General features: G+C 36.1%; 1 protein-coding gene across 1 annotated transcript in view; it reads left to right on the top strand.

Annotated features, from left to right (window-relative positions):
* Window positions 1-15,684, top strand: part of MTHFD2L (methylenetetrahydrofolate dehydrogenase (NADP+ dependent) 2 like) — a 129,379-nt gene that overhangs the window by 37,060 nt on the left and 76,635 nt on the right. The window contains exons 4-5 of the mRNA XM_065877218.1: window positions 6,194-6,346; window positions 7,755-7,862. Coding sequence (XP_065733290.1) covers window positions 6,194-6,346; window positions 7,755-7,862 — 261 coding nt within the window. The remainder of the gene's footprint in view (window positions 1-6,193; window positions 6,347-7,754; window positions 7,863-15,684) is intronic.

The following is a 15,684-nucleotide window of genomic DNA, read 5'->3' as shown; positions in this document are numbered from 1 at the left end:
CCATATAAATTTTAGAATCAGTTTGTCAACTTCTACCAAACATACCTCATAGGACTGTGGTTGAGATTACATTGAATCTATAGGTCAATTTGGAAGAATTGACATCTTAATATTATTGAGTCTTCCAATCCATGAATATGGTACACCCTCCATTTATTTAGGTCATCTGTCAGCAACATTTTGTAGTTTTCATTATAAAAAGCATGCCCCCAATTTTAAAATTTACTCCTAAGAATTTTCTGATCTGTGAGTTTTTGTAAATAGAATTATTTAAATTTCATTTTTTAGTATTTGCTGCTTCTATACGGAAATACAATTGATTTCTTTTGTATATTGACTTGGTATTCTGTGATCTTGCTAAATTCACTTTATTTTTTGTTTTGTATATTCTTTAGAATATTCTGCATAAACAACCATTAGAGTGGCTAGAGAGTTTTACTTCTTCCTTTCTGATCTTTAGAACTCTTTATTTTCCTTATTACACCAGCTAGGATCTCCAATAAAATGCTGAATAGAAATGGTGGGGGTGGACACCCTTGCCACCTTCTGATCTTGGGGAAGAGGTTCAGTATTCCATTATTAAGTATAATGTTAACTGTAAATTTTGTGTGTGTGTGTGAATGCCTGTCATATTGAGGACTTCACGCATTGCTTTGCCCTTGGTGAGCCACAACTGCATTCTGTTTGGCTCTCTTAGTGTTAGATGGGCTGCTTGGAGTTTGCCTCTTGTGTGTTTTGTTCAGGGGTCAGTCAGAGATTTGGGAAGAATTTATAGACACAAGTTGAGTCTCCCCTCTCTGGTTTTCTCTTTTCCTGGGTATGTCCCTTCAATTTCCAGTTTCTGTAGTAGCCCCAAACTTTGTCCTTTGATTCCTCAAGCAAGTAAGACTGCAGATTTCTATCCAAATTCCAACTGTCCTTTGTCTAGAAAAACCTCCAAAATGGAAACACTTACAGTGATATTCCTTTCAGATGTCCATTCTCTTCCAAATCTCTCTGCTTCTAGTAACTCCCCAGTGTCAGATAGCTGTGTTTTTATTTAAAAATTTTCCATTCCATTTACAGTTATTACAAAATATTGGCTATATTCTCTGTATTGTATGATACATCCTTGATACTTCTATTTTAATATAATTTCTCCAATGTTTACAGTTGTTTCCTGTGAGAAGTTTGGTCCAATGTAAACAACTTCAACATTATCAGACACGGAACTTACATTTTAAAATAATGTGGTCGAAATAGTCCTTAAAGAGAATGTGGAAATTAAGCAAAGATTTGAAAGAAGAGAGGGATTTAGCCAAAGTGGCAGGTTTTTTTGAAAAGCCTCCAGGCAGACACAAGAGCAATAACCAAGGTGGAAAATACCTGATATGTTAGAGGAATAGCAAGAAGAGCAGGGTTTTCAGGAAAAGAGTGGTGTAAGCAGACATGCATTTGAGAACAGTATGGAGGTTCCTTAAAAAACTAAAAATAGGGCTTCCCTGGTGGCACAGTGGTTGAGAGTCTGCCTGACGATGCAGGGGACGCGGGTTTGTGCCCCGGTCCGGGAGGATCCCACAGGCCGCGGAGTGGCTGGGCCCGTGAGCCATGGCCACTGAGCCTGCGCATCTGGAGCCTGTGCTCCGCAATGGGAGAGGCCACAACAGTGAGAGGCCCGCATACCGCAAAAAAAAAAAAAAAAAAAAAACCACTAAAAATAGAACTACCATATGACCCCGCAATCCCACTACTGGACATATACCCTGAGAAAACCATAATTCAAAAAGAGACATGTACCCCAATGTTCACTGCAGCACTGTTTACAATAGCCAGGACATGGAATCAACCTAAATGTCCATCAACAGATGTATGGATAAAGAAGATGTGGTACACATATTCGATGGAATATTATTCAGCCATAAAAAGGAATGAAATTGAGTTATTTGTAGTGAGTTGGATGGACCTAGCTTATGTCATACAGAGTGAAGTAAGTCAGAAAGAGAAAAATAAATACCATATGCTGATGCATATATATGGAATCTAAAAAAGTGGTACTGATGAACCTAGTGGCAGGACAGGAATAAAGACACAGACGTAGAGAACACAGACTTGAAGACATGGGCGGGGGGAGCGGGGAAGGGGAAGCTGGGATGAAGTGAGAGAGTGACATGGACATATATACACTACCAGCTGTAAAATGGATGGCTAGTGGGAAGCTGCTGCAGAGCACAGGGAGATCAACTTGATGCTTTGTGATGACCCAGAGGGATGGAATAGGGAGGGTGGGAGGGAGGCTCAAGAGGAAGGAGATATGGGGATATGTGTGTACATATAGCTGATTCACTTTGTTGTACAGCAGAAACTAACACAACATTGTAAAGCAATTATACACCAATAAAGATGTGGGAAAAAAATAACCTCTGCTATTTTGTGAGTAGATTATATGGATACAAACATAGAAGCAAATAATTAGCTAGGAGAATTAGTTGTTGCAAGAGTTCACAGGAGAGGTAATGGCCACTCAAACCAGAGTGGACATGGTGAGGATAGTGAAGGGCTAGATATGTTATGAAGGAAGAACCAACAGATTTTTCAATTGATTGAATGTTGCGTGTGAAAGAAAGTGAGGTGTTCAGAATGTCTCCAGGTTTTTCTGGCAAGTAAGAATGATTTCTGTATAACACGGAAGAATGGAATTGCCATCAACTGAGTTGGAGAAGGCTATGGGTGAATCAGTTTAATGAGACAAGGTCTGTGCCCTAAAAGGCTCACACTCATAAGTAAAAGAGATACTTAAATAACCAACGTGATCAACTAACTGAAGTAATGTGGTAAGTGCTTTTTACAGTAGTTCTGTGGGGACCAGAAGAGATAAAAATTATCATTTCACTTTGTGATGAGGGAACAGCTGAGAAGGGATCAATATATTGACGAATAAATAGGATGTGAAACAACAGGGAGGAAGGAATTAGTAATGGAAAAATAATCATGAGCAAGAACGTAGAAACGCAAAAATTAACGTGAAGGGCTTGGGAATGGGACAGATTGGTGTGAATTGAGGTAAGGATGTGTCATAATGATGGTAGGGAAAGGGATGGGGCACTTGGAGGGAGGGAAGTATAGGACAAAAGATATAATCAAGCTAAAGAACATATTTGCTCATGAGCTTGCCCTTATCCAACAGGCATTGGGGAAGTGGAAAGAGGTACTTTTTGAACAGTAACGTGAAAATCCTTGGATGGAAAATAAACCAGTAATTTGTTTGTTTTCTTTTTGTTGTTGTTGTTGTTACTTATCCAAAGACAATTAAACATATTATAAATAAATCACAGAAATATATATTCAACGTTGTAGTTCTAAAGTGTGGTACCTAAAGACATTCCCTGAGCTGTTCTATTGCATTATTATGAATTCAATTTGATGAGTTTTTTTCCTGGCATGATTTAATGACTTCTCATAATATTAAATAGATGGGAAAAACACACACTCACAAAGTGAATAATGCCAGCTTTCCCGTTCATTTGGGTAAGGTATTAAGTGGTTAGTTGTTGGCCAATGTATTCTATGAATCAAAAATGTTTTATAACCATTGTAAAAAAATTAATGCTGTTGAGGCTCATGATGGTTTCTTCTTTTCAAGTCATGGGCCCCAGGGATGAGACATCAGGGGACTTTCAGTAGCAGTCAGTTAAAAGCATGAAGTGTATTTATTTCTCTTACTCATTTAACAAAAGGTGCTATAAAATGTTTGATGCTGTTTTGCATGTATTTAGATACATGTTAGTTAATCCAAAAATACTGTTGTTTTTGGAGGTCTAGAAGAAACAGTGCATTCCTTGGGATATTTTAGGATGATCAAAATGTCTTGATTAGAAGGGGCAGGGGCCCTTGCTGATATTAATTGTTGAGTGGTATTTAAGATTGATTAATATTTATGATTTCTGTATAACACAGAAAGAAAAACTGGTTTTAGGGCAAACAGATGTGGATTTTAATTCTGGACCCCTCTTCTTAGTAGTAGTTTGAGATTGGCTGAGTCTCAAAATCTTTCAGCTTCATCTTTAAAATGAAGATAATACCTTCTCTATCTTAGCCCTCAGTAACTCTGAAGACCAAAGGGGAAACCTATGTGATGGTAACATGAACATTATAAAGCACTGTTTGAATGTAAGATATACTAACTCCTATTATTTCCATACACTGTAGATTACATAATGAAAGGTACATCTTTCCTGGCAAAGGATGTATGTGAGATTTAATCCACTCCTGAGATAACATAGAGTTACATAAAAGTGATGTATGAATTGGTGTCCTTGATTTTTATGATCCTAACATTTTTAATCTACTCATATAGGTTTTTTCCTTTTAGATTAAATAGTAAGCACATTAATAATCAGTTTTCATGTGTTCACTACATCACACCTTTTATATGTCCACACATCTGTCTTTTAAACAAAAATTACTTAATTAACTTAAGATAAAATTGTTCTGAAATGAAGATCTGGGTTGAAGTTTTAAGAAATACATTAGAGGACAGGTCTATAGTTGCCAGTTTCTAGTGCTTGCCCCCAAATTTTCAGATGCTTACATTTCTTCCTGAGTATTTCAGCTATTGTGTGAGATGAATTGTTCATTACAAGTTAATGTTATTTTTAGTGAGTAAAACAGCACAGACCAGTAGACTGCGAAATTCAATATAGTTCAGACTTATTTGGTAAGAGGATGGCTCTCAAAATCTACAAAAGAACCTTTGTTGAATTCTTTCAATACATTATTGGCCCATACATACAGTAGCCAATTTTGAATTTAGAAATGAACTAATTTAAGCCATAACTCAATAATGGAGTGTTCAATTACAGTTATTTCTTTTTTTATTTACAAAGCTTTTGATTTTGTTGTAAGAAATATCCATGGCATGAAGCTTCTGCATGAGTGGTAGGTGTCTAAAAACTGAATCATCACCATCATCATCATCATAATCCATCAGATTTAAAAAGGAACCACTATTTTTGTCCTCAAATAGTAAGTTAAATATGTAATTCTAAAAATAAATTTTGCTAGAACTTGTATAATCATCTTCTATCTTCAGAGAAAACAGATGGAGGCTTACTCTGGTAGGACATTATAGAATGAATACAATTATTGAAAGTGACAATCTAGTCATTGGAGAGATATTCCAAAGACCCAATTTCTAATTGAATATGATTCATATTATGACTTTTATATATGTAAATGATTTGGTAGCCTAGTAATGGCAAATTGGATCTATTTAAAGTAAGATGGCAGTAGTGTCATTTTTAGGATATAAAATATCTGAGACATAAGGCATGTCTCTTTTGAAAACTGTTTGAACTTGGGCTTTGATAATGTTTTAAAAAATTATTTCTAAATGGCATTCATTGTGTAATACATAAGGAAACTTTTCTGTAGCAAATATACCTTTATTTTAGTATTTTAGGAATGTGGGTTAATTGTTGGATTTAGGATACCCTAAGCTACTCTGCATAGAGTAGTATTAAGAGCCTATTTTATATTTCTATACTTATTACTTTTCAAAATGAGATGATTGGCATCTCATATCTCATTTGATTAGTTCATTACTCAAGTTATCTTCTTTTCCTTTCATAAAGGAAACCATAATGATATTTTGGATTTCAATGTAGTAATGCTTCAGGGAAGTGATGTGTGGGGGGTGTGTGTGTGTGTGTGTGTGTGTGTGTGTGTGTGTGTGTGTGTGCTTTTCTATTATGTCATTTGGGAGGAAGCTAGGCATTGATGTCATGGCTATTTTTAACACTAATAAAGCCCTTTTAATCTGTAATGCTAACAATATTCAACAGAAGTCTATTCATGGAACTATCTTGTATAGGAAAAACATACATTTAAATATGCAAACTTGTAGAGGCAAAGCCTTATCATCTGACTGTTCCCAGATCTCATTGGTATTGTTTGATTTCACAGATTTTTCCCTTTTACCAGGCCAGCCACTTCTGGCCCTGTACTTGCATATAATCTTACAGCAGTTAATTACAGCCATTGTTCAAGAGCAGTTTGGCTTACTATTATCATGGCAATAAAAGGAATAGAGTAATGATTTTATATCTTAACTAAAGCTGAACCATAAGTGATCTGGCTGTAGGCCCTCCAATTTAATTTTCCAGACTTGCAAATAGATAACAATTGTAAAACTAAATCAATTTTATTTACTTTTCAGACCACGTGGATGAGCGGACAGTATGCAATGGAATTGCCCCGGAAAAAGACGTAGATGGATTTCATATTATTAACATTGGAAGACTATGCCTGGATCAGCATTCTCTCATACCTGCCACTGCTAGTGCTGTTTGGGAAATTATCAAACGAACAGGTTGGTCTATGGGACGTGGGTGCTAAGTACCAAAATGAGCATTTTCACATTGTCTTGAAAGAGAATGAAAGAAAATAAGCATTAAACTTCAATCTACAGGAATATACAAAGTTACAGAAGTCAAAGAATAATCTGAAATAAGATAAAATGAAGAACACATGCCAGGTTACAAGAAACTGCGGTTTCACCTTTCAGGGAGCGAATTTTCCAAATAGAAAGTTTATCTCCCTACTCTAAAACTATAAGCTGAAGGTATTTTGATGTACATTTTCCAAAATGTATTATGTTTTTCCTTACCTTTAAAAACAAAATATGCTGGGCTTCCCTGGTGGTGCAATGGTTAAGAATCTGCCTGCCAATGCAGGCGACTCGGGTTCGAGCCCTGGTCCGGGAAGATCCCACAAGCTGTGGAGCAACTAAGCCTGTGCACCACAACTACTGAGCCTGCGCTCTATAGCCGTGAGCCACAACTACTGAAGCCCATGCTCTTAGAGCCCGTGCTCTGCAACAAGAAAAGCCACCGCAATGAGAAGCCCCTGCACCACAATGAAGATCCAGTGCAACCAAATAAATTTATAAACAAATAAATAAAATAAGTTTATTTTTAAAAAATGTGCCAAACATTTTGCACCATCTCTAATGAGCTAGGTTTTCATTATAAACACTTGCCCTTGAATTGTGCTCTAAATTCAATAATGCTCTCAAAGACCCCTGATAGTTCTGTCTTCATCACTGTCTCTTACATTTTTGGCAGCATCTCCTCCTGCTAATCTTCTCTCTTCTAACTGAGGGAGAGAACTTCCAAGGGCAAGCAGATCCTAGAATTATACTCTTAGAATGTTAGTACTTAGAAAAGCCTTAATTCTAATTTTTTCATTTTACTTATGAAGATACTATGCCCCAAAGAGGTTAAGTGTGTTAAATCTGTAAGCTTTATCTTTCAGACCTTTCTAAGTCCATAAATTTAGTGCTTCTCTCCTATAGAATAAAGTGCATGAGTTTTGTGAAAAATACTTTTTTCCCCCACTTCATTTTGTCCTAGATTTGCTCAAAGTTTGATTGCCAATTAATCTTGACCTTGCACTTTTCTTGCTTTGTGATTAGTAGCTAATATTTTGTCTCCACTCTTCTAACACTTCATATGAATTTTAATGTTTAAAACTAATTTAATGGAAGCTTGAAAATGTCTATGGTTTTTTAATGAGACCATAATGAGAGGGAACATGACAGATCCAAGAATTATAAAAAGAAATATTTATAAATAGTAAATGTAGGAACATTATACACAAGCCACAAAATAATTCAAATTGAATTAGAAGTTTTTAAAGAATACTGCAGTTGGCTGTTGAGATGTTTACTTTGCTTCTTGTTGCTTATTCTTCATTTAAACCAAACTCTGTGTTTTAAGGAATTGAAACATTTGGAAAAAATGTGGTTGTGGCTGGAAGATCCAAGAATGCAGGGATGCCCATCGCCATGCTCTTACACACTGATGGAGAACACGAACGGCCAGGAGGTAGGGGCAACCTGGAGATTCTATGTACTCTTACAGTTTTCTCACTTACAATCATCAAATAAATGTGTTTGAAAATGTGACATAGATTATTTATGGGCTTCTGCAAATAAAGGTTTCCCTTTATTCCCTATCTAATGACATGAGCACCTTGACAATGAATAAAAGAATTACTGGAAAAATGTGGCCCCTTTGTTCCTACTTTATCCTTTGGCTTTATATACTTCCTTTATATCATTAAAAATATAGACATTAAGAAGGGTAGAAAGGCTAGATACATACTAGATACATAAAAATCACATGTTGATAGATATCTGTATACCCATACACACTACCCCCCTAAAACACACCACCAATATATAGATATAAGTTTGGTGTCTGTTTTTTTTTTTTTTTTTTTTACCATTATTAACCTTGGTGAATTCCAGTTTCCTGATCTCAAATTTTCAAATACAGTTGACTGTTGAACAACACGGCTTTGAACTGCGCAAGTCCACATATACATAGATTTTTTTTTCACTAAATACATACTACAGTACTATATAATCTGTGGTTAGTTGAATCAATGGATGTGGAATCATAAATCCAGGGGCTGACTATAAAGTTACAGGAGGATTTTTGACTGTGCAGAGGGTGGGTGTCCCAGACCTCCGTGTTGTTCAAGGGTCAACTGTACCAATTTTATGATCTTGGTTGATGTAATGCATATGAAATATTTTTTTTAAGTCACGAAGCCCTAAGGAAAAAGAAGCCCAATGATAACATATCACTTATATAAAATTATAAATTATTAGAGTTTGAATTGTTTTTGCCTGTCTGGACTTAAGGACTTAAATATTGCAACAAATCAAAATGTGTATGTGGATCATAGGAAACTAGGGCCTGATAATGACTCAAAGAAACTTTAAAAAGCCTTAGTTTTTGAAGAGCTTTTTGAAAGGCCAAATCTGGTAATATCAACATAGTTTTCATGGTAACCATCTACAAAGGTGCATCTCTAGCTTAACTATTCACTTCTAACTTAATCTGTTAATGCTCATCTATCTCTTAGGGTATAATAAAGATATTGATTCATATTTACCTTTATTTAATAGTTTCTGTTAAGCAAGGAAAAACAACCAGGAAAATTTACCTAGGTGTACCATTTTTGTTGGAAGATTTTGACCAAGAGCCAAAATAGGCAGTTTTTTCTTCATTTTCAACATATTATTTTCTTATTTCATCAGTAACGTAACAAGCAGCATTATGCAGCTCTATTAATTGCACAGCACTTTCTCATGAGCTGTCTTATTTCATTCTCAATAATTCTGGAATATATTCATATTCACGTTTTGCAGCTAAAGGAAGTGAGCTTTAGAGACTTCAGTGACTTACCCAAGGCCATTCAAGGAAGTGGTGTACAAAGCTGGGAGTTGGGTGCTGACTGTCTGGTTAGGAGGATAGACTTGAAGTCAGACCCCTCCCCTGCCAAGCCCTGTATCCTTGGGTAAGTCATTTAATCTGTGTAAGTCTCCACTTCCCTCATTTGTAAAGTGCAGATAATATTAATATCTCCTTCATTGGGTTATTATGAAAATTGAATGAGACTTGTATGTAAAGCACTCTTCACAGTGCCTGACACAGTAAGTTAAGTAAGCCCTTGGTGCATATGAACCGTGACTATTACCGTTATTTCCATTATTATGCTTAAATAATAATCTATGGCCATACTAACTAAAAAGTTTAGAATAACATAATCCAAGGTCAATGATGTATTTTTCACCTTCATTTGAAATTTTATTTTCTTTTTCTGTAGCTTTTATATTTACTTTTATTTGGATCAAATCTAATCTTTGTTGTAATAATTTGCATAAACATAGAATTTATAAAGTTAATAAAATATTAGATTATAAATATGACATCATAATATTCCAAAGTTTACTTTACATTGCACTTTTTCTTGTGGATATTAATATATTGTGTGCTAATTTCTTGATAAATTTCAATTTTGAATTATTTGTCTATAAAATACCTAAATCTAAGTAAGTTAATTTACCTCTTATTTATGCAATTTTAAATTAGATAGTCCTATGTCATAAAACACATTTACTTTATAAGTATTTTACACTTTGTGTTACAAAATATTTTCACTTGAATGCATGTTAGAAATTGAATAAAATTGGAATTAGATATAGTACTAGTTACTTAAACGCCAGGTGGTTAAATTTACAGTTATAGTGGCATACAGGTGCCGTTATAATTACAGTATCTAAAAGGTAATAAATTGTATTAAAAATGATGTTGGATAGTTCGCAACATGGGTGGTGTTCATTAATCTCATGCATATTTAATAGGAGTATGGTGACATATATGATTAGTATAATGAATTGTTGAGAGCTGCTTACTGAAGATTTGCAGTCTGTGGGAAAGTTAATATTTCAAATGTCCATGTCTGCTAGAGCAGTAATGATGTGCAGTGACTACATGTGCATTGTTAGCTTACGGACATAATGAAGGAGGATTAACTGGGCAAATTCACATCTATAGAACTTGTTCTGATGACACTCAGAATGTTGAGCATTCAGCTCACACTGTACTTCTTTGCCAGAAAAGATTCAGAGCCCAAATGATTCATTTGTGTCTTAAAGCCAAAGATAATTGCACTAGAAGAAAAATGGCGATACTGTAATTTAGCTTGATTAATATGTGTCTACACAGGGCTGGCTTTTAGTCTTGATTATTAAGGACATGGATCCCGGCTGTTTTGTGAGAAAGAGCTTCTTTTAATTCTTCAAGGGCTTGAAATATTTAGAGGACTGAGAATGTGCTAAAATCTTGAGGACATGTCATCACAGGAGGCTTTAAAGATGACATGACATTCAAGCCACTGTGTACTTTATAGAGAGTGAGAGATAGTTCCTGTCTTCCAAGAGCTTATAGTCTTGGTGGTGGTAGGGTGGGGGGACAGGGTACAGAGGGGGCATGATATGCAAGTATGGGTGATTTAAATGATAAATATTTAGTGGCACAAAATAAAATTCAGCATCCCTAAGAAAGCATTCAATTTGCTAAGGGAAGCCCTTGGTTAATTGAGGAAACGTAAAGAGATTGACAGTGGAGTCATGAGTCCCACTACTTGTTAGGATGTTTTAATATCATTGTGATCACCTATAATTCACTGGTATTCTTTTAACGTCTTTGTATGTAGTAACCTACCCAGGTAACTTAACCTTTCAGTTTTCAGAATGAAAACTGAATACTATTGGCTTTAGCAAAATGTCTTTATGTTTAGCTTACCCTGATGGAGTAAAACAGAGTTCTCCAATTTCTCTGAAACAGTTTTTTTTTTTCCTTTAAGATAACAAAGTGCCATAATGACCAGGCATTATGTGTATTAATTATAACCAAAGGAATACATAGTCTGATTTTATTTCAAATTCTTTTAGAGTAAATTCATTTCTGCCTATTTTGTATTCTTACATAGGGCATGTCATCTAAATAGATCCCCCTAAATGGCCACAACATGCTCTTCCTTTTAACTAAAAGGTTGGGGTACTACTGCAGTGGCATTGGTTGCTGGGACTTTTTAAAAGAGCATTTTGGAAGAGTCAGCAACTAGCTGATTTTGTTTAGAGTCCTTTGGGATATTCTTGACTTCATTCAGGCAATAGGCATTCAGTGCGTATTCTCTGTGAAACACTGGGGTGGGGGTGTGGTACAGGGGTGAAGAAGACTTGGCCCCCTGTTTCCAGAAGATGACAGACTGCATCTTCAGGACACTGTGTTTCTCAAAGCACAGCTTCCGCATTGGTGTTCAGCTTTTGCGCTCAAGCTGCCCACCTACTGCAACATCTATATATCAGGTATTTTTCATTCAAGGGGACATCCTATCTAAATGGAAAACCACAAGGTATTTTGTCAGTGTGATGCCTTTCCTTTGTGAAAATTGGCTCCAGTTGTGAAAATGCACATCTTTGCTAGCCTGGGAGCATTCTCTCTCACCTACAGGAGGGGCTTTCAGGTAGTAACACAGGAATGGATGTTCCAGGCAGTGCAGTGTAATATGAGTGGTTATGTGTGATTAAGCTCAACCCAGTGCCAGGTTGGACCAGGTGCTCTCAAGTTTCAAAGAGAGGAGACAAAAAGGAACACCTAGGAGAGAGGAGTCATGCAAAGCAATCATGCCTCCCGGACGGAGATTCTTAGTCTTGTTGCCAGTGGAATGGAGTGGGACTTTTGCTGCTGCTGTGGAATGAACCATTGTCAAATGGGGGCAGGGGGACGGCAGGCATTTATAGTCTTTTCTCCTCCCATTCCGCTATTCCTAAGGTAGAAGTACTCGTGGTAAGATATTGGGGGTATTATGTTTTATGACGCCTCTGTGTTGACTAAACTTTACTGAATTACAGCTTTGAGTTTGCATAGTGGAAAGCAATAGAAAAGAACAAATGCTTGTTGTAGTCTCATTTTCTAAGTTGAATAGTCGGAGTACTGTTTCATTTTCAACATCTCTGAAATTCAGCCAGCTAGTATCTGGAAAGCACTGTACTTGGAAAAATGTCACGTATTCTCACATCAGGCAGCTGGAACTATTAGTTGCCCTGTTGAAAATAACATTAAACACTATTTAAAATATAAAGTGAGGTCCAAATCTTTTTTTTTCCCCCTTTCATTTTCCCTCTTTCCTCATGACCTCAAAGTACCAGGCATTTTTTTTTTTTTCATAATTATCCGCACAAAGCATCCCTTTTCTGATGTCTATAAGCCCGATTATTCAAAGCATCACTTGTTAGGATATTCATTTCTGCTCCACCAGCCTTTTCAGCCATTCATCCCATCGAGTTCCCCCTGGTCCCTTATGCTGAAGCTTCATAGAACTGCACATTGTTCCCCAAACACACCATCTCTTCCAGGCCTCGTTTCCATTACATACCCCGTTCCCTCTGCGGGGAATGCTGTTTCCCCTCACTCGCCTGCTTTCCTCTCACCTCCAGCCCACCTTTCAAGACGTGCAGCAAATCTAACTTTTACATGTTGTATGTGCTGCCATCCCAGTACTAATCCTGTTGCATATTGATTGTCTACCTGGTCCCCTTTTCGACACAGACATAGTAAATATGAACTGCTCAATGACAAATATTTTGTCTTAGGCTTTTTGTATCTCTGAAATTTAGCACAGGGCTTGGCATGTAATAATGCAACTAGTCAGTGAATCAATAACAGTTTATTTAGTGTTTCCTGTGTGCCTGTATCGTAGAAAATAAGACTGCAGGCTAGGGATTTTAAATAAAATACTGCCGTTTATGGGAAAAAAAATCCCTATATAGTGGGGAGGAGGGAACAGAAGTAGCTAGGTACTTACTATAAACTAAATCCTTCATATTTTAACATTATAGGCATTTACGTAAAAGTATAACTTATGACTCCCCTTTTGCCCAAGAGTCAGCTCACAGGAGAGGAGAATGCCTCACGACCATCAGGAAGGGGAGAGGAGACCTAAGGATACTGGGAAGGGAAGGAAAATTATTGCTGACAGCATTAATTGAAAGAGGTCACAGCATTTTTCCAGTAAAACATTTAAAATCTATCATTTTGTTTAGACTTTTTTTTTTTTTTTCTTGAGCTGCTGGCATGTAATGCTGCCTTCTTACAGAGGAGCTGATTTCTTTGTCACTAAGCATGGGAATATGATAGTGAATAAATCAGATATTGCCCTGTCCTCTTGAGCTTACAGTTTAGTAGGAAAGACAGTGACCAAACAATTAGGTATGAATGATTAATCATTATAATTGTGCAAAATGCTGCAAAGGAGGAGACCTTTCTATAATAAAAAGCTTGGTTGTGGGAAGGAGTGGATGATTTCTAGCTACAGTTATACATTAATGTTATACCTTTTTATGCCTATCTTTTGTACTATTGCAATGGAATGTTTTTATTGTCTACCTTCTGCCACTGCTCTTCACTTCAAACTAAAAAAATCCCACCTCACAGACAAAACTAAAACTATATTCTACTTGAAGTTATTAAAAATTTCTAAAATCTCTAGAAGGAAAACGTTCACTCTGTACAAAATAAATAATTCATACCATAATGGTAAATGATGATTTGATGATTAAAAAAAAATCAGGTCAATGCCAAGCAGTGTTATTATACATATATAGTAAGTACATCAGATAGAACTTCTGAAAATCTCTCCCACCCCCTCATACACACCACCATAGACACATTGAGGAACTTTTCCTTCACAACATTTATCAGTTTGTGATTGTCATTTATTTGTGTCACTATCTGATTAATTTGCATCCTATTCACTGGACTATTAACTCCACAAGAGCAAAAACCATATCTCTTTATCTTCCCATTTTATTTCCAGCATCTAGCATAATAGCTCTCCAAAAAGTCTTTGTTCAATAAATGAATGAATAAATTCTCTTTATTTGTAGACCAAGAGTATCATGTAAGTTTTAATACAGCTATTCATAAGCTGTATTCTTAGGAGCACGGATGTACCACAAGATTTTAAATGGTTCTGAGGCCAGCTAAAAAGGCCAAAAAGTGGGAGGTGGCCCAATTTCTGGAAATCTCTGCCCCTTCCCCAAAATAGTTGGAATAATCCTCCCACTCATTAGCCTATGAAATTACCCGGCCGATAAAAACTAACCACCCCGTATTTCGGGGCCTCTCACCTCTTGAAATGGCCCACACCCTGTGGAGTGTGTTTCTCTAAATGGGTTTAGTTTTTTTTTTTAAAGGGACAAAAATTAGTCAAATAAGTCTGGGAAATCTGGGTTAAACAAAATCAAACATATATCTTGACTGTGAATATAGTAATATAATATAACCTTTAATATAGTAAGTACTGTGAATCTGTGAAAGTAAAAGTCTTTAACCCTGAAAGTTGTTTTTATCCCCCCTAAAACTATCATATACATATATATACACACACACACAAATATACATGTGTGTGTGTATATATATTTGTATTTATAGTTGCCATATTTGTATCTATGTATTTGCTAAATTTGTACTAATACACCCCAGAGGTCTAGCCTTTTTCCACACAGAGAATGAATTCAGAACCTTGAGAATACCTATTTAGCCTTAGTCTATGGTCTTTTAAGCAAGTTTGCAGAATAAGACTTTGTAATAAGATTCCTGAGTTTCTTTTCATCTGTTAATCTTGGAAAGAAGAAAATAAATGTAAAAATTATATAAAACTTTAACAAATAGACCTCATCCATACATCTCCCAGCCAAAACAACTAGAAAGGAAAGGGCAATACTTCGGCTCATGCCCCTTATCCCATGACTGAGCTGACTACCTCATTTTGGCTAAGATTTGGGAGGGTCTGATTGCTTTAAAATATAGTTTATATATATATAAAAATTTGAGGCGCTAGAAATGACTAGGTGCAGCAAGTCATAGGATTCATTGAACAAAAGTAATGGGGCACCAGAATTGAAAACAGAAATGACAAGAATGTTCACAATGCCAAGTAAGACACTTAGGATATCTAGTTCTCAGAACCAGGAACAGGTATCAAGGGGAAAAGGCAGAAGCGTCTGAGGCATTATTTGAACACATTTGCTCTTAACTCCCTTGGCTCAACTCTCTTTTGCTATCATCATCCAGTTTAATGAAAATGGGAAGGCCCAAAACCTTCCCATTGTTTGATAGCACAATGGTCAGAAACTGATCAATCAAGTCTAAATAAGACTTTGATATTACTCACTTAGGAGTAAAAACAATTTAACTAGATATTATTATTGAAGGAGTGGAGTTATCTAAAAGATCTTTCCATGCTGACTGAAATTCATCTCAATATTTTTTCTTTTGCTTGAAGCTT

The sequence above is a fragment of the Phocoena phocoena genome, chromosome 5 (assembly GCF_963924675.1).
Source record: "Phocoena phocoena chromosome 5, mPhoPho1.1, whole genome shotgun sequence".
Taxonomy (NCBI): domain Eukaryota; kingdom Metazoa; phylum Chordata; class Mammalia; order Artiodactyla; family Phocoenidae; genus Phocoena; species Phocoena phocoena.
Note: the sequence above shows the minus strand (reverse complement) of the source record. Positions and strands in the feature narration are given on the sequence as shown.